The sequence below is a fragment of the Notolepis coatsorum genome (genome assembly GCF_963971535.1).
Source record: "Notolepis coatsorum genome assembly, chromosome: 9".
NCBI classification, from domain to species: domain Eukaryota; kingdom Metazoa; phylum Chordata; class Actinopteri; order Aulopiformes; family Paralepididae; genus Notolepis; species Notolepis coatsorum.
In genome coordinates, this window is record NC_140173.1 from 112,636,609 (window position 1) to 112,664,205 (window position 27,597).

Below are 27,597 nucleotides of genomic sequence, written 5' to 3' on the forward strand. Positions count from 1 at the left end.
GCTCTGTGTGTGAGCTGTGAGATAATTGAGTGGCTCCTGCGTCTCTCCCAGGGTTGTTGAACTACTTGTGTGCTATTCTGTGTCCACCCTGTGATGTTCAGAGGATGAGGCACATTGAACAAACGGTCTAACTGGATATTCAGTCTAGTTAGACTAAATAGCCACATTGCTTCATACATAGCAACAGTGCTTCTTCCAACATGGAGAAACAATGGGCATTCTAAATATTTTTTTTTTTTATCCACTTTTTCTCCCATCCCAATTTCTTATCATCCAATTCAACCCTCCCCTGTCTCGAACGCCGTTTCTTGCCTCCCACAAGCCGGCTGCAATGTGGACTAAGTCATACATAGCACGAATCCCCTCCGATACTCGAGGTAACAGCAGTCGCATCTTTTCACCTGCGCGGCGTGATCTTTCAGCGTCAGGGGTCTGCGCTTTGGAGGGGCGCCGCCCCCATCGCTTCCTGATTCTACTGCGCAGGCGCACCAACCGCCCTGTAGGAATCGCTGTCCACAACGCCCGATCCCCACCCATCAGTTTCCCACCCCCTAATACTGCCATGTATATTAGTACGGACGACCAGCTAAACTGAAAGCAATGTGGAGCGCTGGGCTCGAACAGGCGAACCCAGCGTCTCCAGTATTCGTGGTGAGCGCATTGCCCACTGCACCACGTAGCCGCCCTGCATTATTTTTATTTTTTTTGTAATCTTTTTCCCCCTCCATTTTTCCTCCGATTTTCTCCCATCCCAATGTTAGTCGTATGCCAATTCCCAATCCCCTTCCTGGTCGCTGCGCACTTACCCCCCACAGTCAGATCATCTGGGAGAGTGGAGGCTATCACATGCTTCCTCCGACACACGTCCAGCCAATCAACCGCTTCTTTTCACCTGGAAGCGCGGATCCTCCCTGAGAGGGCGTAGCGTGTGGAAGGATCACACTATCCCACTCAGGTCCTATCCGCGCTTAGCAGGCGCCCCGACCGAACTGTAGGAGTCGCTGTTTACAACGACCCGGACCCACCCCGCCAGCTTCTCCCACCCTCTAATACAGCCAATTGTATTAGTGTGAACGGCCAGCCAAGCTGGTGACAACCCCGGAGCAGGCGAATCCAGCTCACAGCTCCGGGGTTGGTGACAAACGCAATCTCTGCTACGCCACCTAACCGCCCAGCCACCCTGCATTCTAAACATTCTAAAGCCCTCTATTGACTCCAGAATATAGGCATACCACCTGGTGGAGAATTGCACTCTACTCCCGCCGTGGGGGGGGGGGGGGGTAGATAACCTATGTGGGGAACAACCAGGAGATCACTGCAACAGAGGGTAACGCAGTCTAAACTCACACAAGTTGGAGAACTATCTCTCTCTCTCGCTCACACACGCACAAAGAAAAAACTAAAAATCCATCAAAATCAGTGTTGTTGCTAATCATTGACACATGCTAGACTGTAATAATCCCCCCCAGAAAAATCTACTTTGCATGATATATTGCAAATATTTCACTTTGTGTTTATTTTACAGTAATTTGTGATGCCATCACACACACTGGCATTTAAAGGGTTAGAATTATAAAATTAATTGAATATGTGGTGGTTATGATCAGGGCTGAAGTTGAATAAAAGATTTATGAAAGAAAAAGAGGTAAATTATTTCAACATAATATTTTTATGGCGTTTTTGAAGAGGACAATGTCCCTTATGGTAAGAGTGTGAGTATTCTTTTCAATCTGACATTACAAAAAAACCATCAAAATCAGTGTTGTTGCTAATCATTGACATATGCTAGCCTGTTTTTTTAACAATCATTTGTGATGCCATCACAAACAGGCATTTAACACTAGAACAGCCATGGAGAAAATGTCACTGATTCCCGCCGGAAGGGGTCAGATGACCCCACAGCTTATGAGAAAATATGAGAAAAATAAACAGTGTAAACTATATAATTACCTCTTAATATAAAAATATGAGGTTTACCACAGGTCTGAGTGACAAAAAAATATATATATATAAATTTAAAAAAAATTATACTTATTTCTTTTTTTTTTATGGAAGAGCCACACATTGACGGGCAAAAAGCCACAAGCGGCTCGCGAGCCACGGGTTGGCCACCCCTGCGCTAGACGCTTGCAAAGTGCTGTGACTTTCCACATATATATTCCATATATATGTGGAATAACGTTCTAATTACATTTACCTGAAGTCATTTAGAAATTTCAGAAACCGTGCCAGATAAAACGGGTACTTTTAGGAAAAGTCATTGAGTAACGGAGCTGGAGCTCGACCGAGTGACGAGGATACATTTATTGAAAATGCCTAGGGGTCATTTGACCCCTTGTCGGCTGTGCTAGTGTTAAAGGGTACAAATAAAAAAATGCCTGCACTAGAATGCAGGAAATTAAGTCTTTGTAACAAAGAATTTCCTGGTGGGGGACCCCCAGACCCCCTGCTTAAAAAGTGGCCTGACTGGGGCTATATTTCCTAGCCTGAATGATTTTCCCCAGTCCGGCCCTGGTTAAAAGCCTACAATGCTTATTAGTGCGTGTGTGTTTGAACATTTGCATGTTTCAACCACACATTAAAAATATATATATATATATATATAAAAAATTTAACTTTTTATACCACCCCTATAATAGTGGGGGTCGCGGCTCTCTGAGACCGTTATTTCGGGGGTCACGGCCTGAAAACTTTGGGAACCCCTAATCTAGTTGACTATGGAACAGCTTCAGACTTAAGACCTGATGACGTCACACATTAGAGTTTTAGCCCTCTAGTTTTATGGAGAATTGATCATGTTAACTAATGTCTTTGGGCCGTCTTAGACCATAACATGTTCCTCTTTCAAATTAAATGTTCAAAGAAAATTGCTCTCAGAAACCGTCTCCAGACAACCAGGAAGGAGTGAGTAAATTAATTAATAAATAAATGTCTTAATTTCATCTGGCTTCCATTTTAAGGTCATAGTTGCGCACTTCCTGAGTAATATAATTTTTTTGTTAAGAATTACAAAACCGCAGAGATGCACTCTGTGTTTCTTGGAGGGGATATCATGCTTAATAACACTCATAGTGGAGGAGAAACAGATAGGCCTACTTTATGTCAGTTGTCAGATCCTTGTAGATAAAAGATGGTGTATTTCCGAGTCATTTAAGCGCCGCTCATCTCCAAAGAAAACAAAAGGGTAAAAGACCGGGGGCATGTACAACAGTAGGGCGCTTTGCATATTATATAAACAATTTACAATCACTGAGCAAACAGTTCACACATCAGAAAGCAAAACACCATTAAACCTTGTTGAAGTGATATACATTTTCTATCAGACGAGCTGTAAACCCCGGCCGACGCCTGGCCTGCTGGTGTGTTTGACAGCCTCTGAGATAATGACCTGCCAACGCACCAAGTAACACAAACAGATGTCCCTCCCGCCGTGCTCTTCTTCTGGGCTGGCATTTGGCTGATTACTAAATCAGTATTGTCGTTATTTCAGGATGCCAGGGGCAATTTTGCGACAGGGCAGCAAATAACAAGTGGTAATTTGGGCTCTAATGAGTGACACAGTCCGCGGCATCAGAAAAAGGCATTGGACAGAAAATGGCAGGAAATGTTTAATATGGCTGTTGCCGGGTCTGTCATGCACGTATCGGCCCGGCAATTCATCCCCCTCTGAGGTGAATTGATCGCCGCATAGCGATTAGAACAAACGGCTTGTGAAACCCGCCACTCGCGTCTTTCATCTGCTTGCGCCTCACGGCCAGAAAAAAAAGAAAAGAAAGAAAAGAGAATTAAGAAGGCCCCGTTTATTTGGCACACCTGGGAGGAAATGACTGACACTCTGGTAGTCAATTTGTTTGCTTTGAACACACAACAAGGCTATTGGATAATGGGCCTGATAACGACGTTTGGGCTGAGAAACGTTGCTAGTCTTCAGCTGGTGTTCAGAAAGTAAGGCCTTGTCCAGACGAAAAAGATTTAGATCTTTTTCGTTTTCATTTAAAAAAAGGTTTCCGTAAAAACTAAATGGTCTCAAGAAATAAGTGCATGCCACAAATGTACAAAATAAATGTCTTTCCTGTTTTAGACGTCGCTTTTATTTTGACACCCCCCGACCGGAAGTGTTATCGTTGTCTGTTATCGTCCGTTCTGTGATTTTGAGCTAACATAACGTTAGTTTCCAAAGGAGTGGAGAGAGACCGCGGCTCAAACTACCTGTGTTGTATTTAAGTAATTGCTTGATGTTTCAGGGTTTCCCATTAACACTTTCAGTGTCCACCACGTGATAACACGTGTTATCAGCCCGCCCCCTGAATGCCCACCACGACAATTAGCGTGTTATTTTTTTATTAGCGATCTGAATTCATATTTCATCAACCTAGTCACCCGTTGGTAAACCAGCCCCATCAGGAGCTCAGATGTGAAAAAACCGCCCCCTATCGTCTCCCGGATGGTAATGCACCCTTTTGGAATGTACTCAATGAAAATGGATAAGAAGAGAAAAATTCAGAATCCACATTTTACTTCTCAGGCATGTAACCCGAGCCGATCGGATTCATTGTGGACCATCAGAAGAGCGTGGAATATGTGTTTACAGTATGTAGCGTTGGATCAATAAAAGCGATCGATTTCTGGAATGGCGATCAGGAATTGGAATGATCTTTTTGGAGAACATCTGATCTGAGGTAAGGAATCTATTTTACAAGTCTTGGGATAATCAGAGTTGTATTTGCTGAGATCTCAGCGTTCACCCTATGTGTGTGTGTGTGTGTGTGGGCGATGGCTTTGAGGAAATCAGAGAATCGATTTTTCAGATCGCCTATATAGCGTGCATACGTACACATATACTATCAATAATCTAGCGTTTATTTGAAAACTATTCATAAATAGGCCAAAAAATGACAACGTTCTAGAATATTCCAGTACAGGGCGTTTATAATGGAATCTTTTTATTTTCCTTGAAAACAAGGGCTTTTCAAAATGCTATAAAACGGAAATGAACCGATAAAATAACAATCCGCTTCGACAATGTTGACTGGAAAACGAGTCATTGATAAGCGACGGGCAGATTAGACACATAGCCATAATTTAAAACATAGATTAGGCGTTATTAACGCTAACATTGAAGTGGATGGTGGGCATTCAAGCACTAAATCGTGCGCTGGCACTGAAAGTGTTAATGACCTAGACCAGGGGTCTCAAACTCAATTTACCTGGGGGCCGCTGGAGGTAGAGTCTGGGTGAGGCTGGGCCGCATCAAATATTCCACAAAAAAAGGGTTTCAAGTATTCAAAAAAAAAGTACAACTGATCCAATCTTCTCAATCTTTAGCAATAACATTTCAGAACATGAACAGTTCTTCAGAACATAAATGGTTCTTCAGAACATAGGCTTCTCAGTGGTGTCAGTGGACTGAGGACTCATCCACAGCTATGGAAATGCACTGTGATTTTTTTTTATTCTATCACAAAGGTGTTTAATCAAATCACCAGCCAGTATTTCAGTTATTCTGGTTGCTGTGCGATCTGAGGGGGATTTGCTTTTGTTTGCCTTCAAACATGGTCTCCATCACTCAGTCATACATTATTTTCAAATTGCCACCCGTCACAAGAGCTACCGTTTCTTGGCATATCACATTAGTTTGGTGCTGGGACTCAGGATGAACGCATATTTTTCAGTCCATTCACCTTTGAATTGCAGTCGACTTTTCTTTTACTGACCATCTTTGAAAATGCCATATTTTTCTGCTGGCTGCCTGCTGGCGAAACTAGGCTAGTAGCTACATTTATCTCACGGAGATAAAACTGGGAGCGAGTTTACTGTACAGTAGATGCGCTGTCAACTGACTCGGACTGAAAGAGAGAGACGACTTGCATTCCGTGAAGACCCGCCCTACTCCCCTACTCTGCATCTGATTCGCAGACTGTGGGTGAGGGGGGAAAACGCTGACGGGATGCTGAATGTAATTGGACCAGACCCGTACACAGACACAGACAGTGGCAGTGCAGCCGGACATGCAGAGCACTGCTCGCAGTCAGAGGAGATAGCGAGGATGCATTTGCCTTCCACTTTACTTGATATCACTCCGGAATCACGTTTCAACCAAGTCACTAACATAACGTTGCTGTCATGAGCCTGCGCTATGGTAGCCTACAAGTGATAAAATAAATAAAACTTCCAGGGGCCGCAAAATATCATCCCTCGGGCAGCAATTGGCCCGCGGGCCGCGAGTTTGAGACCCCTGACCTAGACTGTGGCGGCCCGCAGTTCAACATGGGTAACCACTTTTGCTTAATTTCTTTGATGGCTCAAATGTATGCTCTAGTCCAGTGGTTCCCAAACCTCTCCTCGAGACACCCCAGCCGTTCCATGCATTTGTTAGATTCCACCACCAGCACACCTTGATTCAACTAATAAAGGGCTTGTTAACAACTGTACAAGCAAAACTGTACATTGGAATATTGACAAAACCATACTTGGTCATTTACTGTACATTGGAGGGGGTTGGGTTAGGACATTTACAGGGGCCAGTTTCGAATTGCAGTCTCCCGTAGGTGTTCTTAGAGAGTGGTTTTGAAAGTGGTTAGTGATTCACATTCCTTTACAGCTGTGGGTAGGGCGTTCCACATTGATGTGGCATAATTGCGAAACGTGTTTAGTCCCTCGTTTGAGCCGAATCTGGGTTTAACACGATTTGTGGAGCTCCCTCTGGTGTTGTGATCGTGGTATTCACTGACCTTTGGGATGTATTTTGACATGTACATGGGTACCTTGGTCGTGTAGTGCATCTTGTAGACCAGGCCCATTGCAAGTTGCTGTACTCTGTCGTCTACTCTAAGCCATCCTAGGTTGTCAAAGTGGGCAGGGGTGAGGTGGGTTCTAGGAGTAAGGTCAAGCAGTAGTCTGACCAGTTTGTTTTGAGATGTTTGCAATTTTGTTTTTAGCGCCTTTGAGGTGCTTTGGTACCATGAGCAGGGGCGTTTTTAGGGTTAGAAAACATTGGGGGCTTCAGCCCAGGGGGGTGGAGGGGGGGGTCACCCCCCCCCCCCCCCCCCCCATTTTTTTTTTTTTTTTTTTTTTTAAGCACAGAAATACGCAATTTTAGATTAATTAGAGATGAATACTGAATAACTAGAATCATTAGAGGTTCTCAAAGTGAGGTCCAGGTCCATGAGAGGGATATGGGCAGTCCCTAGAAAATTCAAAGTTAACAGGACCAAATCATCAGTTTCTTATTTATTTATTTATTTAGCCAGATAAAACATTGATCTGGTCCAAGAAGCCCCAACAGGAGTACAAATATACATATATACACATATATATATACATATACTGTACATACATACACATATACACCAATAACAAAATAAAAACACAGTTAATTGTAGATACACAATCAGGTTTAAGCACTATAAAAATGCAGCAGGTGAGTTCACCTGTCTTCAACCAAAATGGAAGGAGAGTGAAGTACTGTACACAGAGAACGTGAAAATATACAATACATTCACCAAACACTACACAAGACAACCAATGATGCAGACTGATGAAAATATACATTTTCTCCCATTTTCCCAAATCAGTCAACATGGAGAATCACAACAAAAAATTATCTTGCCAGATCCAGCTAGGCAAAGAGATAATGTCTAGTATTTTCTGTTTACATTTTTTCAAAAAAAAATTGTGTTACTGTAATTTTAACCTGTACTGGATACAGTATTTTATGTTTGTCTGATATTTGCTGAGCTTACAGTGTTATGCACATAGTAGCATGAAAACTGGGACATGTATTGTTGTGATTCTCCATGTTGAAATGTTGACTGATTTGGTTATATGGAGAGAAAATGTTATTTTTTTCATCAGTCTGCATCATTGATTTGGGTATATGTAGATAAATAAATTATATTTTCATCAGTCTACAGCATTGGTCTTGTGTAGTGTTTGGTGAATTTATTGTATATTTGCACATTATCTGCGTACTTCACTTACAGTACTCTTAATCACTGAGAAGTAGAATTGCTAAATGTGTTTTAGGTTAAGCACAGCAGTGTGTGTAACTGGTTCAAACAGAATTAAGTCATTATGTAACGTGTGTTTCATATGGTAACAAAATTAGTGTATGGTTTTGACAAGTGTTTAATTTAGCAAAGGATCTGAGGTGTTCTGATAATTGTGTGTGTGGTTGTGCTAATTGTGTGTTTTGAAACACCGGGCCCCGTTTTCAAAATCATGCTTAGGCAATCGAAAAAAAAACTATTGTGTGTTTCATTATATACATATGTTTCAGTCTTCTCATTAAAAAAAGATTCGATTTTTGGGTATTTTCCTGCCTTTGGTCCGCTTTGCATTCACATCTCAAATGAACCGCAGCAGGGTTCACTTGCAAGAGTGAATGAGCTTTCACACCACCCCAAACCAACCGGACTATCCGAGGTTCGATTAAAGCTTATTATAGGACACTGGACATGGGTATGGATGGCTCCAGGTGCTGCTGCGTTAAAGTGCACATCTTCAATATCTGTACTATTTAAAAGCACAGTGCAGGACACACTCAAAGGTTATCGCACATCAGAGATGGCAGTGGACATGTATGACAGGACAAAGGCCATATGTAATGGCCTTTGGATTGAGGAACATACTACCAGCCAAAGGAGGAAGCAGAAAAGGATGGACGAGTATGTAGTTGAGTCATCTTGTGGCACAAGCTCAGACCTCAGCTCAGGAGATCAGCTGAGACAGAGACTGTTCTATCCAGTCGTCGACAGAATGCTGCAAGAGCTTGAGAGCAGGTTCTCATGAGTTGGATAACAATTTATGAGAGGCATACAGGCATGTTATCCAGCCTCAGACCAGTTTCTCTCAGTGGAATTGCTGCAACCCCTCGCCACACATTACAATATCCAACTATTGCCAGAGGAGATCACAGTTGCAAAGTGTTTCCTGGTCAGGACACGCAGAGATGCAGTCCCTACTATCCAAAGTGTCTTTTCCCTCCTGGATGATAATAATAATAATAATAATGCATTTGATTTATAAGGCGCCTTTCAGGACACTAAAAAAAAAGTCCACAAATCGGTGAATGAAAGAATTATAGGATCAAATGAAAACTACTTACTAAAATTTTTTAAAAGTACTAAAAACCAACAAAAAATACCAAACACTAACAAACATTCAGCACAGACAATGGGGATGCTGACATAAAAAAAAAAAAAAAAAGTAAAAAAAAAATGTAAACAATTTTTCTTTTTTTTAAATCCGGGGCTAGGAGAAAAACATCCGGGGCTAAAGCCCCGGAAGCCCAGGGCTAACGACGCCACTGACCATGAGGTGCAAGCATAGTCGTAGTAACCTTGAACACTGCTCCTGCCAGTCTTCAGGGTATTCTTGTTTACCAGTGAGGAGATCCGGTACAAGAATCGAGTTCGTTGGTTGACTTGTTTTATTACATTGGATGCCATTTTGTCACAGGAAAGATTTGCCTCTAGGATGGAACCCAGGTAGGTAATTTCTTCTTTCCTTGTGACAATATTGTCACCCACTGTAACTGAGAAGCCGTCGGTCTTGCTGAGTTTGTTATTTGAACCGAAGAGAATGGACTCCGTTTTGCCCATGTGTAATGATAGTTTGTTATCAGCGAGCCATATGCAGATTTTGCCTAGTTCCGAGCTGAGTTTTTTTTTTCAACCTGTAACTTGTTCTTGTCAGAGACCAGCAGGGCCGAGTCGTCCGCAAACATGAAACAAGTTGCAGTCACAAGCTGACATTTTTTTATTTATTTGCATAAATTAGGAACAGTAGCGGTCCTAGTATGCTTCCTTGTGGAACACCACAGCTCACTGTGAGGGGGGGGGGGGGATAGGGTACCGTTTACCTCCACCATCTGTTCTCTCCCCTCCAGGTAGGATTGCATCCATGTGACGCTAATCTCTAGCTAATATCGTGTATTGCATCACAGTAGCCTCCCGGTGTTTAATAAACACTTCTAGCCAGGACATATATGAATCATGTTTATTTTTTGTTGGCTGGGCTTGCGCATGCGGATTAAGGGAGATGTCAATCTGTTGTCGACGGTAGTACAGGTGCAGTACATTTAGCTGTAAAAGCCAGATCAAGCTCAATAGCTTCTGTAACACGAACGCAACTACTCTGTACGATGACATTGTTGTTGTGATGTGGGAGTTTGCACACGCGGGGTAAGGGAGAGGTGGGCTATTGTGTCAACGGTTCAGGAAAATACTTGTATCGCTTGTAAAGACGGCGACGCAAGGGGAGCATCTTCAGAATTACGCACTCTGGGAGCCGGTTTCAGAAAATAGCGTCTTCAGGCTGCCAGAACGCAGTTCCGTGTGGATGAAAGGTGCATACGATCAAATACTTTGACTGATGCGACCGAAATCGGTTTCGTCTGGACATGGCCTAAGAAGTGTTCTCGACAGACCCATGAATTACAAAGAAATACGGTATGCAAATGTTTTTTTTCTTTATACCATTTAAATTTCACTTGAATCAAACGCATTCAAAAATGCCCCCCAAAAAAGCCTTGGATGGCTGGAAGCATTAGCTTCACCAGAGAGAAGCCGGATATAGGATTCTTTGTGGTGGTTAGTGTTGTGCATGTACAATATATGTTCATGTATTTTACCTGGTTAAATAAATGGTTAAATTAAATAGAAAATACTTTTGCAGAGTGACATGGTGGTGGTGGTGGGGAAGGGGTCAAGTAGAGGAAGAGTATCCACCTCATCAACTGACTAATCCATCCAGCATGCCTGATGAAAGACAAAGACATGACTCACACGGAACATCAAACAGCATGACAGCCACCGGAGAGGTACGTCAGAGAGATCAGTCTGATTCTCTCAGTCTCTCTCTCTCTCTCTCTCTCTCCATCAGTGGCTGGTAAAATGCTGAAGGCCAAAATGTGTGTGGATCTTGTGACCATCCATTTTCAAGAGAAAGTATAATGCTAACTCATCCCGCCAATGGTAGAAATTAATCAAAATAAATTGACTCGAAAAATATGAGAATGCGGGTCCTTTGCCTCCCATCAACTTATACGTGCCAAGTTGTATCCAAATTGGATCAGAACCATAGGAACTCAGACTGGCGCTGACGGACACACTGACAGGAGCGATGGCAGTACCCCCTTCACAGCGCTCCACTGATGGGTATAAGAAGGCTGTGCATGCTCCACTTCTGCTCGACCGTGTGTGCATAATGTTTATCTGATTGACAGGACAAGAAGGCGGGCTGGAGTGAGTCAGTCAACTCAGACAGAAAGTCTCTGGACATTTACACCATAAAACCCCAATGATACGCCACCGGATTATATCTGGACATGAAAAGAACAGTCGACTGCTGCTTCGGTGTATTAATGTGTGTGTGTGTGTGTCGGACAGAGATAAAGAAATGGAAAGAGTGAGATAAAGAGAGGGAGAGGCTAATAAAGAAGTGATAACGTGTATGCGTGTGTGGTGAGAAGCATCCTCCATGTCCTCCTGATCCTCTGACCACTGTGTTTAGAGTTGATGTCTTGATAGAACAGTGCTTCTCTTATCAACTATGGGAAACAAGAGGCGTTTGGCTTCTTCCACCATGAGACCAGACCACACACAAACACTTGCATCTAATGGAAGATTTAAAAGGGACACTTCACCGAAAGATCATGCTGGTTTATTTTGCACATAATCTCACACATATCCCAAAGCTCTAAACAGTTTTGCCCACATTCATTTAGTTTGGCAGTTAACCTATTGAGAGTTAACGAATGGTCTAAAATTTATATCACGGTATAATTTGAAGGATAGACGGTAACGGTATATATCACGGTATATTCATTTATCTATATACATGCTTCTGAAGGGGTAAGCATTTATGTATGGCAGCTATTACTGTACTCTTGTATTACTAGGACATATTTCACATAGTACAGAGGTATTTTAAGAACATTTATTGTGCAAAACTGCAACAGAAAAATGCAAAACCTTTTCTCAAGTGTCTGCTGGCAGGTAACGCATATCTTGGATTGTGTTTTGACCATGTCTTTAAAGCCCTTTCTATCGACAGTTTGAAAAGGAACCATGTCCTTACACAAGTAAACAGTGACAGTGTTTGTTATGTCGGTCCACCGCTGGCTTTTTTTGTTGTTGAAACATGTAAAAACATCTTTTTTATTTTTTTTTAATGATTGTTACAGCTGCTGACCTATACTATAGCTAATGTCCATCAATATATTCCTTTGGAATGAAATAGGTTCAAGAATCAAATCAGGATTGTTAGCAGAGAGAGCGAGAGATAGAGAGGGAGGGGGAGAGAGAGTTGAGAGAAGGGGCTGCTAGGAGTTTAGCCAACGTTAGCTTGCTGAGGCTACATCAACAGGCTGCTAGGAGTTGAGCTAACGTTAGCTTTCTGAGGCTACATCTACAGTTAACATTACTTAAGATGTGGGTGGGTAGCTTAGCAGGGAAAGAAGACCCTAAGTTTAAAAAACGAAATTACATTTCTCCAATACAAACACAGCTTCCAATCCCTATAGGTCACTTTTGACGCCTGAAAATGTGACATTATTATACTTCTGAGGACCGTTGCTGAAACTTGCACAGCTCAATGGGGGGTTAAAGCATGGGGTCATCCAGGTGTTTTTTGTGAGGACCAGGCAGCTAAAAGGTCGTCACAACCCATAATGTCCTCACAAGAATGGTGGGCTGTCAAGGGTGGTTCTCACAACAAGTATAGAAAAACCAACACACACTAAGACAGTATTACTATACTTTTGAGGACCATTACCAAAATTCCACTGGCTACATTCATTCCCTAGCCCCTTATCTTAACCATAACCCACTACACATTCCTAACCTTAACCCAACCCTAATTCTAACCTTATCCCTAAACCAAAAATTTCCCATTTCAAAAAGAGGATCAGCTCAAATGTCCTCAGTTTAACAGATTCACCTCATCTTTCCATTATTGTGAGGACATCATTTGGTGTGGATGGGTACTCCCTATACTAGTACCCATCCATCCACACACACACACACAACCCCACCGCTGTCAGGCTGTCAGAAGGCATCAGCACTCAGGACCAGTAGATGAATCATTGGGGCAGATGTTCAAACACGCCTGATAGAGCAGCCCTTCCACCATACACCACACAACAGCAAAACACACCAAACACTGGAATGGAAAAGATTTACCCTGGCACGCAGGTGGTCTATCTTACACACACACTTTGGCTAAATATGGTGTAATGCAGCGCTGTGGTCTCAGTACCATAGGATCCATCCAGGCACTATAGGCAGTGGAGCTGTCAGATCAAATGTTAATATTTGAATTTAATATGAACACATTTTTTTGAATAACAGTTGAGTGTAAATACCTAACTAATTGATATGAGGTGAACTGAAAATGCATCACTGGCGACTCTGGAAATATATCCCTGCAAGCCAGTTATTGGGTGTTACAAAGCCCGGCCCAATACCTAATGCTTATTTCCTATTGTTACTACCTATAACAGCAAATACAACAGGCGAATTTTCTACAAATAATTGTACATTGTTAGTGTTATTATTAGTATTGTTCTATAGTACAGTTGACATACTGCTTATGTGAGGGACTAGAAAAAGATGTGTGGCAGCATTAAATAGTGTGGCAGCATTAAATAGTCAGTGCTATAGTTGTACAGCATCTGCAACATAATAGACAAGTGTCTTCTGCATAGAGATGAGCCTGACAACACTCAATTAAGAGACTATATCATTCATATAAATACAAAAAGGGCAGCACAGTGTTTTCTTTAGTTAACGTCAGATACTATTTAGTTTCAACTAGAGTAGTGGCTGATAGTGCCATGTTTAGCTCTAAAAACAGATTGATGTGGGCTTAATAGTGACCTAAGAGAAAGGTTTTGAGTTGATAATTTACCAGTGATTCCAGGATTTTTGCTAGACAGGATAGCTTGGATATTGCTTCATAGTTATTTAGATTACTTGTATATCCACCTTCATGCAATAGAAGAATAGCCTATTTAATGGCAGCATTAAATAGGCTGCGTTTTCAAACCCATGGGATCGCAGGTGGGAGTTAGGGCTGGGTATTGAAATTCAATACTGTCATGGTATCGATCGAGTTTAGAAAATGCTCTCACATGATACCAAATTTTGAAACCCAAGTAGTTAATCTCACCAGCATCAATGAAACAATAAGCATGTTTGTTCAGCGATATAAGGCTGATGATTGGCTATTTCTTCTGTTTAACCAATCCAAAATGTAACAAAGCCTCTGAAGCACATAACTAAAGTATAGTTTTGGTATCGAATCCCAGCAGGTATTGGTATTGGCACCGGTATTGAAGATCTTTCAAACGATAACCAACCCTAGTGGGAGTTGAACCAGCTGGAGCCAGTTGACACTACAGCACTCTAGTATGCTCAAAACCCACACACCGCCACAAACATAAATACAACCCATATATAACCCATTCAGAGACGGGTCCAGTGAAGGCCCAGATATCCTATCAGTCCCAGTGACAGTCAAATAACAGCCAACAACCAACACTGCGACACAATATCAGACATCGAGCAATCACAGATAGCAGTAAGCAAATAGAAAGCAAGGGATTTCAATAGCTCATTAAAAAAGAGGCCTCCGCGTTCCTTCTCCATTGAAAACCAGTATTGTGATTCTATTGTGTGTGTGGACCCCTTCATCAAACAGTGCTAGCCAGCTGACAAATGCAGATTTACTGTGAGCGCAGTCCCAAGAGCCCATTCAGACCCCGGCCCCTTCCTGGAGGGTAATGCCGAGGTGCCGCCAGAAGCAGCTACAGCAGGTCGCGCTGGTTATAATACAGGAACATACAGCGTGAAAACTGCTAACATACACATGTTGCGCAACACAGCAGGTGCAATTCTGAGAGAGAGAGAGAGAGAGAGAGAGAGAGAGTTAGCCTCTCATCTCCGGAAATCATGCTTGTTGATAAGAAATGTGAAAAAAGAAAGGAACAAGCGCAGAGAGGAGAGCGAGATGGAGGGTGACCTTTTCCCGATGGTATCACCTTTAATCCCTCCTGCTGGGGTCTTGCTGGGGATGCACAGACTGGAGAAGCCTGATAAAAAAAAAGTCCCCAAATGCCACCTTGTATCTGCATTTCCCCCTGTGCATATTAACGACAGAGCCGACGGCAGCTTTGAAGTGGGGCTCCTTCAAGTGGGCGCCGTGTCGCTGGAGTGGAGAACAGTCGTATCTCGCTTTACAGGTTGAGAGGCTTGTGTTGCCTCGCGTTCGGAAGAAGAGGGGAGAATAAGGCATTGGAAAATAATAAACAAGCAATGATGTATTTTTCAGGATAAAAAACTAGCCCACTTCAATGAAGGATGAAGGGGAAGAACACTGTAGCAGACGGTGCCGCAACGCCAAACAATGCATCGTTCACTTTAGCTGTATAGTGTATGGTTGGAAAAGTCAGACATGGGATATTGTGCTGTATTTGGGCTTATTTGGTGACACCACTATGAGTCAATACTCAATACGGTCCGGCGCACCGCGGAACATCTTCAGTTAGGACTCATCTGGTCTCTGGAGAGATGTCATCTTCTCTAGATGAATTGGAACTTCTTTTTATTATTATTAGCATGACAGACAGCACTGCTCAACCATCCCCATAGCAAATAGGCTACACTCCCAAGTAAACATGTTCCCTATACATCATGTGTAGCTATATAGTATACTGACCAAACAGACGAGTGACACGTTTGTGTGACTACGACACAAAGTCAATGGAAAGTATTGATAGAGATATGATCGGTACACAGTCCCCTCCTAAAAGATATTCACTCACACATTCACACACCGATGCCATTCAAGGACAACGATGTAAATAAGTCATTGGCTTTTTTGTTCCTCTCCTTGACAAAAGCAAATATGTGATGTAATGATCTGTATATGTTTTGTTGTCTAAATAAATACCTACCTATGCCAGGTGCCAACCTGCTCATCGGGAGCAAATACGGGAGGATCGGGAATCAAACCTGGAACCTCCAGATTACCAGACAACTGCTCTACCTCCCGAGCCACTGTCGCCACCTTAGTTAGACTATGCATGTTAAATCATCTCCCACTAAGTAAACGTGAAAGTTAACATGTCACTGCCCCCTGCTGGCAGAGGATCCACCCGCACGCCAGAGTGATGATGGCATTATCATCAAATGATTGTTGTGAGCAATTACCCTCCTCAATGAAATTCAAATAAACTTTGTGCCAACACAAATGTCACTCATAAGTGGAAAGAGGATGGGATCTTCCGGGGCCACAGCTGCTAATTAGGCTTGACATTTCATTCACAAAGTGGTCATTGGTCCATTTCTGAACAGCGCTGATGTGATAATGCCAATATCTTCAAATTGTAGCAATTAGAAAAGGTTTGCTCTTTGGGTTGGCTATTTAAAATGTCACTCTGGAAGGGGGGGGGTAGAAGGACAAGGAAGAAAAATCATCTTGTGTCAATATTGAAACAGAGCATCAATTGTGGCGGCAGCCAGCAGGTGTCTTTATACAGTACAGCTTTTTGTTTGGTCTCTCGGCTCTCTCTTACTACCCCGCCCCCCCCACACACACACTATCTCTCCCTCTCTCACGTGAGCGCACACACACAATCGCATAAACATAGCCTTAATCGCAGACATATCCATCTACACACACTTGCTGTCTCAACTTGAACACACATAGCCTTCTCATAGTATCTATATTCTCCAACACACACAGCCTTCACTCATATCTATACGTCATTCCCAATGATATCTATCTCCAAGTCATTATCCAGATATCTCTGTACATCATATCTATATACGTCAAAGGGCTGCAACGATTAGTCGACATAATCGACGACGTCGATCATAAAAACTAGTCTACGCAGAATTTTTGCATCGATGTGTCGTAAAAAAGAAAAAGAAAAGAAATCACAAATTATATATATTTCTTTTCAGTTCACTACCTATCTTTGTGAAAGTGGATTCTCAGCTCTGGTCCAGCTGAAGACAAAGCAGTGGAACAGATTGGACATTGAGCATGACCTCAGAGTTGCTTTCACCCCAGACTTTGAGACTCTTGTCAGGAGCAAACATCCCCAGTTATCCCATTAGTTCCCTGGGATGTTAACACTTTCAGTGCCAGCCATAACGTTGATTAATGTCCTTGAGTGCCATCATCCACTTCAATGATAGCGTTAAAAACGCATAATCTATGTTTTAAATTATGGCTATGTGTCTAATCTGCCCGTCGCTTATCAATGACTTGTTTGAAGTCAACATTGTCGAAACAGATTTTTTTTTTTTTTTTTTTTTTTTTTTTTTTTTTTTTTAATTGGTTCATATCCTTTTTATAGCATTTCGAAAAGCTATCGTTCTCTCGAAGTTTTCCGGAAAATAGAAAGATTCCCTCATAAACGGCATTTATTGGAATATTCTCAAATACACTAGACACGTCATTTGTCTGCCTATTTATGAATCGTTTTCAAATAAACGCTAGATTATCGATAGTATATGTGTACTTTAACATCACACACAAACACACACACACATATACACGCTGTTATTTCAGTGAAGACAGCTCTGATTATCCTAAAACTAGTAACATAGACTCTTTACCTTAGATCAGATGTTCTCCAAAAAGATTATTCCAATTCCTGATCGCCATTCCAAATATCGATCGCGTTTATTGATTGATTATTGGCTGCTGTAAATATATATTCCAGGCTGCTTTCCGTCTCGCAATCACTTCCCTCGTCATCAGATCCCTCGCCAGCATAGTGGAGCGAGGAGGCTCCCCCTCCACAGATCCACCAGTATAATCGAATGGCCTGCAGTTACACAGGGATAGATGATAGGGGGCGGTATTTTCCCATCAAAGCTCCTAGAGGGGCTGCTGTACCAACGGGAGACTCGGTTGATGAAATATGAATTCAGATCGCTAATAAAAAAAATCAAACGACAATTCGCGTCGTCGGCACTCAACGGGGGGCATGAAAAGACGACATAACACGTCGCTGGCACTCAGTGTTAAGCTAAGAAGTCTGCTAAGAAAGATATTATTTATTATTATTATTATTATTATTTTATTTCATTGTGTTTTTAGCCCTAGTTGCACTTTTGTTGCAACCCCAGTTATCCCATTAGTTCCCCCAAACTTACTGTCGTCTGTTATGTTAAGCTAAGAAGTCTGCTAAGAGCCCGGAAAAGGAGCAAATCCTTTTAGTCGACTAATCGAAAAAATTATCGACAGATTAGTAGACTACCAAAATAATCGTTAGTTGCAGCCCTATCGTCAATGCTCCACTTAGTTTTGTCTACTCTCCTGTATAAATACTTTGTTAGCTCGCCATTCTACAGAGATCTAGGCTATAGGGCCCATTGCTGTAACCTGGGTCTCCATTTTGCAACATGTCATTCTGCCAGTAAACTCTGGCAAATTATTCCACATCATTAATGAACAAACTATTAATTCTATAATTGATCTTTATTTCGTATTAAAGCCAATTCATTCTAGACGTCTAGACGGAAGCTGCGATGCACGGAACAATGTTGATGTTCCCTTTGTGTGCGGGGTGTGAAAACAATGGAGTGTCACCTAACGAGTCAGCACAGCTATCTTGTTATTAATGTGTTCCTTATTGTGATATCCCCGTCTCCCTGGGGGTTAGCTGGACACACAGCCTGCTGCTTCAGACCAGGCATCCTGCTGCCTCTCAGCTCTTTGTCTTATCAAATAGACAAACAAAGAAAAGAAGGTGAGAGAAAAAGAAAGAGGGAAAGAGATGGAAGAAAGAAAAAAGAAAGTGAGAGAGAAAAAAGAAAAGAAAGAATGTGAAAGAGAAAGAAAGAGGGAACGAGATGGATGGAGGGATAGGGGAGCTGCAGGGAGGAAAACCCACTCGTTTGATGGAGCTGCGCGTCTTCTCCTTCCACTCGTGGCTGCTCAGCTCGAAGGTACAGTGGACGTAGGTCTCTCGGTCGTATGAGCCCAGAATGAACAGCCTGCAAGGACCACAACAGCAGAGAAGTAATATTAAACCTGCTATATTTATTCTGTCATTATCTTAGTCCTCCAGTCGTAAACACATCACATTGCCCTGCAAAGCATAAACTAAAACATACAATTGATGGGTGGTATTTATAAAAAATGTCACATGTGCAAAAGGTTGAAAGTTGATAAATAAAATACTGTGACACAATTTATTTAAATATAAAAAATATGCATGCCAACTGTGTTTCCAAGGAACAATTTGAATGCATTTTGCTTGATAAATGAGTCAGTATAACTAGGAAGGAATATATTGTACTCATCATACTGAATTTAATACAAAAAACAATCCGATACAGATAAACTGATTTCATTGGTGGCACTGAATTGTTCCAAAGTTTCTAGTCAGAAGAAAAATATCATTCAGAAGCACTCGTTTTTTTTAAATGCTCTAAAAAGTGCATGATACTTCAGCTCAGGTTCAGTGTGCATTCATGGTAATGTAAACATAAAAGGTAAATGTTTATTTTTATGGACTACTGCAGTTTTCTTTTCATTATTAGGCTATATAAAAATAAATGTTAACCTTTATTTACCCAGGGTATGCTCCATTTCAGCAACGCCCTGCTTTACACACACATTCACACCTGGGAGCTGCCCAGGACAACCACAGTCTGACAGCAACTCCACTGGAGCAAGTGCCTCTGAGGGAGGGGAGTGGAGTATTCATTCACTTCCCCCACCCAGATCCAACCAGCCACCTTCTGGTTATAAGCCAGCTTTCTCTACCCTTTAGGCCACCCCAGTGTAAGGGTTATAAGGGCTATGGTTAGGACTGGGTATCAAAATTCAATACTCTCAATATTATAAAGTATTGAAAAATGCTGTGTCATTCGGTACCAGATTTCGATAGTATCTAAGCAGTTAATCTCAGTCAGTAAGCAAATAAGCATGTTTCTTTCAAGATAGTCTGGTACAGGTCGGCTAGGTGGTGCAGTGGGCAAGGCACTCATCACCAATGCTGGAGACGCTGGGTTCGAGCCCAGCGCTCCATTGTTTTCAGTTTGGCTGGTCGTCCGTACTAATACAATTGGCAGTATTAGGGGGAGGGAAAACTGAGGGGTGGGGATCGGACGTTGTGGACAGCGACTCCTACAGGTCGGTTGGTGCGCCTGCGCAGTAGAATCAAGAAGCGGTGGGGGCGGCGCCCCTCCAAAGCGCAGACCCCTGACGCTGAAAGATCGCGCCGCGCAGGTGGAAAGATGCGACGGCTGCTACCTCGAGTATCGGAGGGGACTTGTGCTATGTATGGCTTCGTCCACATTGCAGCCGGCTTGTGGGAGGCAAGAAACAGCGTTCGAGACAGGGGAGAGTTGAATTGGACGATACGAAATTGGGATGGGAGAAAAATAGAAAATGGGAGAAAAAGTGAATAAAAAAAAATAGTCTGGTACATAAATATATGGACGTCAATCAACACAATGTTCATCATTTTGTCTCTTTGCAGATAGACTACAATAGATTTGAAATGAAACAATTGAAACAGGGTGTGCTTTAAGTACAGACTTCCATCTTTAGTTTGAGGGTATTTACATCCAAATCAGGTGAATGGTGTACGAATTACAACCATTTCTATGTGCCTCCCCCTTTTTAACTCATTGGACGCCAGTCACGAGTATAGTCGGGTTAACTCGCCGACGCTTGAGCGCCAATTACGAGTATAGTCGGGTTTTAATCGCTATTTCTTTTATTAGCGATATCCATTCATTTTCATCCATCCAACCTGATGTTATCGTTGGGAATGGGTCCGAGCTCGCAAAAGGGCAAATACCGCCGCCCATCGTCTCCCGGATGGTATTGCACATCATTGGATTGGATTGGCTGGGACTGTGCATCAAAAAAAAATCCGGTCCAGGTTTTCCTTCTCGGGCATGCAGTATCGTTATACCACATTGACTGGGGACACTGGGAGCAGCGTGGATTATGTGTTTTGTATATAACGTTGGATCAATAAACGCGATCAATATTTGGAATGGCGATCAGGAATTGGATTAATCTTTTTGCAGGACATCAGATGTGAGGTAAGGACTCTGTTACCAATTTTGGGTTAATAAGATGTTTCTTTCACAGCGATCACAACGTGTCTTTGTGTGTGTGCGTGCCGTTGGCGCCGACCAATGCACGGATAAGCGATTTTTCAGTCCGCTTCTGTATCGTGCATGAGGACACACATATACTATCGATAATCTAGCGTTTATTTGAAAACGATTCATGAATCAGCCGAAAAATGACAACGTGTTTTGTGTATTCCACTAAAGGGCTATTATCGCGTCTTTCTCTGGAATTACTAGAAATCACCAAAACTATACTCTTATTCAAAACGGAAATGTACAGATGAGAAAACGATCCGTTTTGTACATGTTGACTGCAAGCAACTCGCTGATAAGCGACGGGTGTATTAGACCCATAGCCATAATTTAAGATATATTTTAAGCACTCGCAAATCTCCCACTCCTCCCATTGATTAAAGCGGTGGCGCTCTACCACCCTCTGGCGCACTTAAGCGGTGGCGTCCAATGAGTTAAGGGACCAAAGTAATTGGACAATTGGCTGCTCAACTGTTCCATTGCCAGGTGTGTGTTATTCCCTCATTGTTCCATTTACAAGGAGAAGGTAAAATGTGTGTGGTATTTGCATTTGTAATCCGTTGCTGTCAACTCTCAATATGAGGTCCAAAGAGCTGTCACCATCAGTGAAGCAAGCCATCATTAGGCTGTGTGGAATAATATATTGATTCCCCAACTCTCATGTAAAGAAATCCCCCTCCCCTCCCCTTTGTCCCCTATCCTGTGTCCCACCCCCCACCCATTTGACCTATCAAATGGAACCCCCTCCTCTCCCGTTCCACTATATAGGGCTCCTCCCGACAGCATTCAGAGTCTCTACCTGGGTCATTTCAGCTGATCACCTAGGGCGCGAGCCTCAGCCATTCTCTCTAAATACTATGTGTATATTTCTATCTGTCTGGCTAATAAACCTTATTATCTTGATCTCGGTTGACTGAGAACGTTCAGGATATCCAGGATATCCCACAGCTGAAAAATCAAAACAAACCCATCAGAGAGATAGAAAAAACATTAGTTGTGGCCAAATCAACCGCTTGGTCCATTCTTAACACTTTGAGTGCCAGCCACGGCATAATTCGTTATTTCATGCCAACCGTTGAGTGCCAGAAACTTGATATGCCGTTTTTTTTAATAGTTATTTTTTTTATTATCGATTTCCATTCATATTTCATCAATCTAGCCTCACGTTACCACTGGCACTCTCTCTGAGCTCGAATTGGGAAAATACCGCCCGCTATCGTCTCTCCGGATGGTACTGCACCCCATTGGATTAGACTGAATGAAATGGATGGGGAAAAAAATAGTCCGGATTCCACATTTTACTTGTCAGGCATGTAATAGGAGCCGATCCCATTCATTGCCCACCACCAGAACAGCGTGGAATATATGTTTCCAGTACCCAGCGTTGGATCAATAAACGCGATCGATATTTGGAATGGCGATCAGGAATTGGAATAATCTTTTTGGAGAACATCTGATCTGAGGTAAGGAATTTATTTTACCAGTATTGGGATAATCAGAGCTGTTTTCACCTATATATCAACGTGTCCCATATGCGTGTGTGGCTGTGAGTGTGTGTAGCTCATCAGGAAATAAGAGAATCAATTTTTCAGTCCGCTTCTATAGCGTGCATAAGTACACATACTATCGATAATCTAGCGTTTATTTGAAAACTATTCATAAATAGGCCGAAAAATTACAACATGTTTGTTGTGTATTACAGTAAAGGGCGATTCATGCAGAATCTTTTTTTTCTGAAAGTAAAAAAAAAAAACTAGCGTTTTTCAAAATGGTATAAAACGGAAATGAACCGATTAAAAAACAATCCGTTTAGACAATGTTGACTGCAAACAAGTCATTGATAAGCGACGGTCATATTAGACACATAGCCATAATTTAAAATAGTTTATGCGTTCACAAATGCGAGTGCTCCGTCATTGAATAGAGCGTCTGCACTCAACAGGGTAAATAGGACACGGAGGCCGGCACTCAGTGTTAAAAAGAACCCGGAAGACAACGGAATACAACTGTGGTGGACAGGGGCGTAGCTGGGGGGGGGGGGATAGCTTAGGATGATTCCAAGGGCCCAGCACTGAGGGGGCCCCCCAAAGACATCACTCAGGTGTATTATTGATGCTCTCATTGATGCTCTCATTGATACTATGTTTGTTTCTGAAGTGTGTGTGTGTGTGTGTGTGTGTGTGTGTGTGTGTGTGTGTGTGTGTGTGTGTGTGTGTGTGTGTGTGTGTGTGTGAGATATAGAGAGAGGGGGGGCTTTGGTAGACTATTGCATTGGTCCATTCATTGAAGATGAACGCAATGTGACATCCTTTACTAGGCTCACCCACCAACAGTGCAGGTGCTGAACTGCTGATCCGAATGTATAGGTAAAAACCGTATTATGCGTTTTCATCAATAAAGAAATGGCCCAAAAAAAATCCGCTCGCGCGCTGACGCGCGCTTGCATTCACTGGGGGCCTACAAATACATTCTTTCATGGGGCCCAGAATCTGGAGCTACACCCCTGGTGGTGGATGATAATTATTTCCCTGGTGAAGAAAACCCCCTTCACAACAGTTGGGCAGATCAACAACACTCTGCAGGAGGTAGGCGTATCTACGTCAAAGTCAACAAATCAAGAGAAGACTTCACCAGAGTGAATACAGAGGATTCATCACAAGATGTAAACCATTGGTGAGCCTTGAAAACAGAAAGACCAGATTAGAGTTTGCCAAAAAAAAGTATTAAAAAGTGACCATTTTGATAGTTTCATTTCAAGTCCATTGTGGTGGTATACAGAGCCAACATTGTGAAAATTGTGTCATGTCCAAATATGTATGGAACAGAGTCAGACTGTATAAGGCTGGTGATTGGCCGTTTATTTTGTTCAACAAAATAACAAAATTTTGGTATCAAGTCCCTGTATCGGCACCAGTCTAGACGCATTTTAAAACGATATACAAGGTGCACTAGCATCAGGTAGAATGGTGCTATGAAGTCGTGCTGTGTTTTCAGGTTATTCATGGTCAGGAGTATAAAACAAGAATACACCCATTAGTGACCCATATAATATTTTCAAACAACTGTGACACCAAGAGGAAAAACTAGACCTCTGCTGCCCCCTGGTGTGGTAAAGGGAAAATATGCTTTCAAAACATGATTATGATAACAAGTGTAGAATTTAAATGCAATAGAACTTAAAAATGGGACACTTTATGTAGGTTTTCAACAATTTTATAAAACATGTTAAACTTTTTTTTTTTTTTTTTTTTGCAAAGGAACTAGTCTAAAATTTGAATCTAATTTGAATGATTTATTTGAGAGCTTTCTTCCCTTGTACTGACCGTGCTGTTTTTTTGTCGGTACAGCGGAGCACACATCAAATGTTCTGATCATTCATACCTGCTTTTGTCTCTGTACCCTGTGATGTTTGCTGAATGGCTTCTATTTAGGGAAAGGAACAACAATAACCTTCAGAGCGTTACAGCTGAGTGGATGCTGCCCTCTGCTGGACAGCATACTACATCTACTGTGTTTGACTCATTAAAAGTATTCCAACCTACCCAATTCAGCAGCCAAATACGGCCCTCCTCGACATTATTCTTGGCCCTTCAAAAAGGTGTCCAGAGGGGGGGGAATATTTGGTCTATTTTAGTCCAGAATAACAGCTTGCAGGGACAGCAACAGCATGGGACCTCAACAACCATCTCTGAGCACAAAGTCCCAAAAGCCCCAACAATACGCTTCATCCCAGCTTCAAATAAAAAGGGCTATGGTGCTCGACAGCAGAGGACAGTACATATAAGCACGCTTTTCACCAGGGCACTTCAAAATAGACGACCCGAAGTGAAACACTGGAGCGCTCCCTACACGTTTATTGCAGGGGGGGGGGGGGGGGGGGGGGGTGACTGACGACTGTGAGGAAGATGCTTATCCAAACAACAGCAGAACAGAGAAAAGAGGGAGGTAAATAACCCCCTCACATAATTAGGTAATTGACAGCCATTTTGAAGAATTAGCAATGGCATTCATCACTACTTTGGGTACACTACAGGTATTCTGAAGTGCCTGGTGTAAAGTGTGCTTCTACCTCTGGGCACCTCATATTAGTATTTATTTTTACTGCATTGCACAAATATCTCAAACACTACTTTTGCATTTTTCTTTTTACTATTTTAAATATATTATTCTACACGTGTTGTTTTTCTCTTCATTGTTTTTGTGTGAGAAACAAACCGAGCCAATTTCCTTGTACTGTACGTGCCAACAATACACTTGAGTAAACCAACATGAACAAAGAGTGAGTGAGTCAACCAGCCTGGTCTTCATTCCTGTCATTCTTAGACATGGCAGACTGTTCCACATGATGTAAGAGGCGATCTGTTTGCAGAGGGCAGCCAGTGAGAGAAGAGGAGTGCCAGGTCCGTGAACCTGCCTGCCTAGCTGGCTACATAATGGGGAGCCTGGGACTGGTCTGAGCCATTTGCATTATTAATGGCGAAGCCTGATCTGAATGTCCTGCGGCTCTGTATAAAGGGCCACTTCACTATCAAACACAAAACACATACACACGTGCAAGCACACACAAAACCACACGCACAAAACCCCTCCATTTTGTTTCCCCAAAGACACAATGGATGGTCCCTTTCAATCAGGGTGGAGGCTGTTGGGAGTAATTGCTTGGCCGAAAGCTGGCATGTTTAAATTTTCATTGGCCAAGAGCATGTGTGTGAATGGGTGCGTTTGTGTCCAGAGGGGGACTGGGGAGTCTACAGCACAGAGGCCCGGTATCACCTGTAGCCAAGACAAAGAACTGCGTTTTGTGGGATCCAGTTGACTGGAGTTGTCATTGTGACACAGATGGATCGGGTTACTTTGAGGAGGCAGTAATTACATTCAGAGAGTAAACGGTTAAATTGATTAGCACAGCGTTTTCTACACGAGAAGCCAATACCATGGTAATAAAAAGACACCGGCTCTTAATGGAAAGCTGTAGTGTTGGAACACCTTGCAGATATACCACCTGACAAACACAAGGTCCAGAGATAAACCCAATATCATTAGGTCCTTGTAAATGAAGGGATAATGAAATAAACATGGGCTTTACCAAAGAGTTTTCCCAGAAAGAAATGTAACTAAACAAGTTTCAGTGTAAGAATTCTCACAACTTTCCATGGATAGCAAATATAAACAAATCTATAAATTAATCTATAATATATGACTTAATCCAGTTTCTACTCTGTAGAACGCTCTGTTATGAGTCTACAGAATGCTATCTGCGATAAAGATAAGACTTTTACAAAAAAAAATAACTATCTTCAACATCACAATGGCATCACAGTTTGAGTGAATGAGTACAGTAACTACCATGCATCATTATGGAACAGTCTAATGGAATTAAATGACAATGCTCTAAGTTCAGTGATCCTTGTATGTTGCAGTGAAATAATGACCAAGAATTTCTTCACAACTCAATTCTTCATTTGTATACAGTAGTTTCAAATAGAGTTTTAAACCCAAGTCTGAACGCATGATAGTTCTATACAGTAGGGCTCCAGTAATGATCAATAGTTTCCTGCCCATACAGTCCCAGTAGGCCCCCCAACATCCTGCTAGCTACTCAGTTACACTGCTGCTGCTAGCACACAGTAGATGCGACAGCCTTGTGATCAGCCTAACCCTATGTATTAAATATGTGATTCATGTGGTAATGACCAAGGGACAGAGATGTGACTTTATATAAAAAAAAAAAAAAAAAGACAGCTAGGTTATAGCTAAATGAGTTATTTTGTAATTGTCATCTGTACCTATTTTTGAAATATGATCGAGAGCTTGGTACTGTATTACATTTGGAAGAACTACAATATGCCAGTAAGAAAATAAGAGACTTTAACGAAGACCTGGCAACCTCTGATGGCCCACTTGGAGGATTCATAAGGTCCCGATTGAATTTTATTTAGATTAAATTAGGCTTGATGGCACTGGTTTCAGGGGCCAGCACCTGCCATTGTTGTCAAAAGTAGTCAACTGCATTTCTGTAGCAGTTCAGCAGGCAAACTAGAGACCTCTGCAGGATGGGAGGTGTTTTTCCTCGTTTCCCGTTTTTTTGTTTTCTTCTTTCCCGAGCTGCGCCCCGGGCTGATGCAACTATTGGTTGGGGGGCGCAATATAAATAAATGTATCATATCATAATCATCATAAATAAGCTACAGTATACAATGTTAATAGTACATACGTTTCCTGTCATACATAGCATTGCGGGATTTTGCGCAAATTAACACCATTTAATATCCATGTACCTCAACTCCCATAATTAGTTATAAATCAGTGGTCAGTCACCAACCTTTTTAAGCCCAAGATCACTTTTTTTTTTTTTGTGAAGGCAAGATCTACCGATTGAAGCGTTGAGAGAAAAAGACAGCCAAGATTGTACTTTAAACTAAATTACTTTTATTTGCCTGTATTCTAA

At 42.1% G+C, this 27,597-nt stretch overlaps 1 protein-coding gene across 1 annotated transcript in view; it reads right to left on the reverse strand.

Annotated features, from left to right (window-relative positions):
• Positions 1-27,597, reverse strand: part of pdzd8 (PDZ domain containing 8) — a 107,855-nt gene that overhangs the window by 39,924 nt on the left and 40,334 nt on the right. The window contains exon 3 of the mRNA XM_084322130.1: positions 18,914-19,016. Coding sequence (XP_084178256.1) covers positions 18,914-19,016 — 103 coding nt within the window. The remainder of the gene's footprint in view (positions 1-18,913; positions 19,017-27,597) is intronic.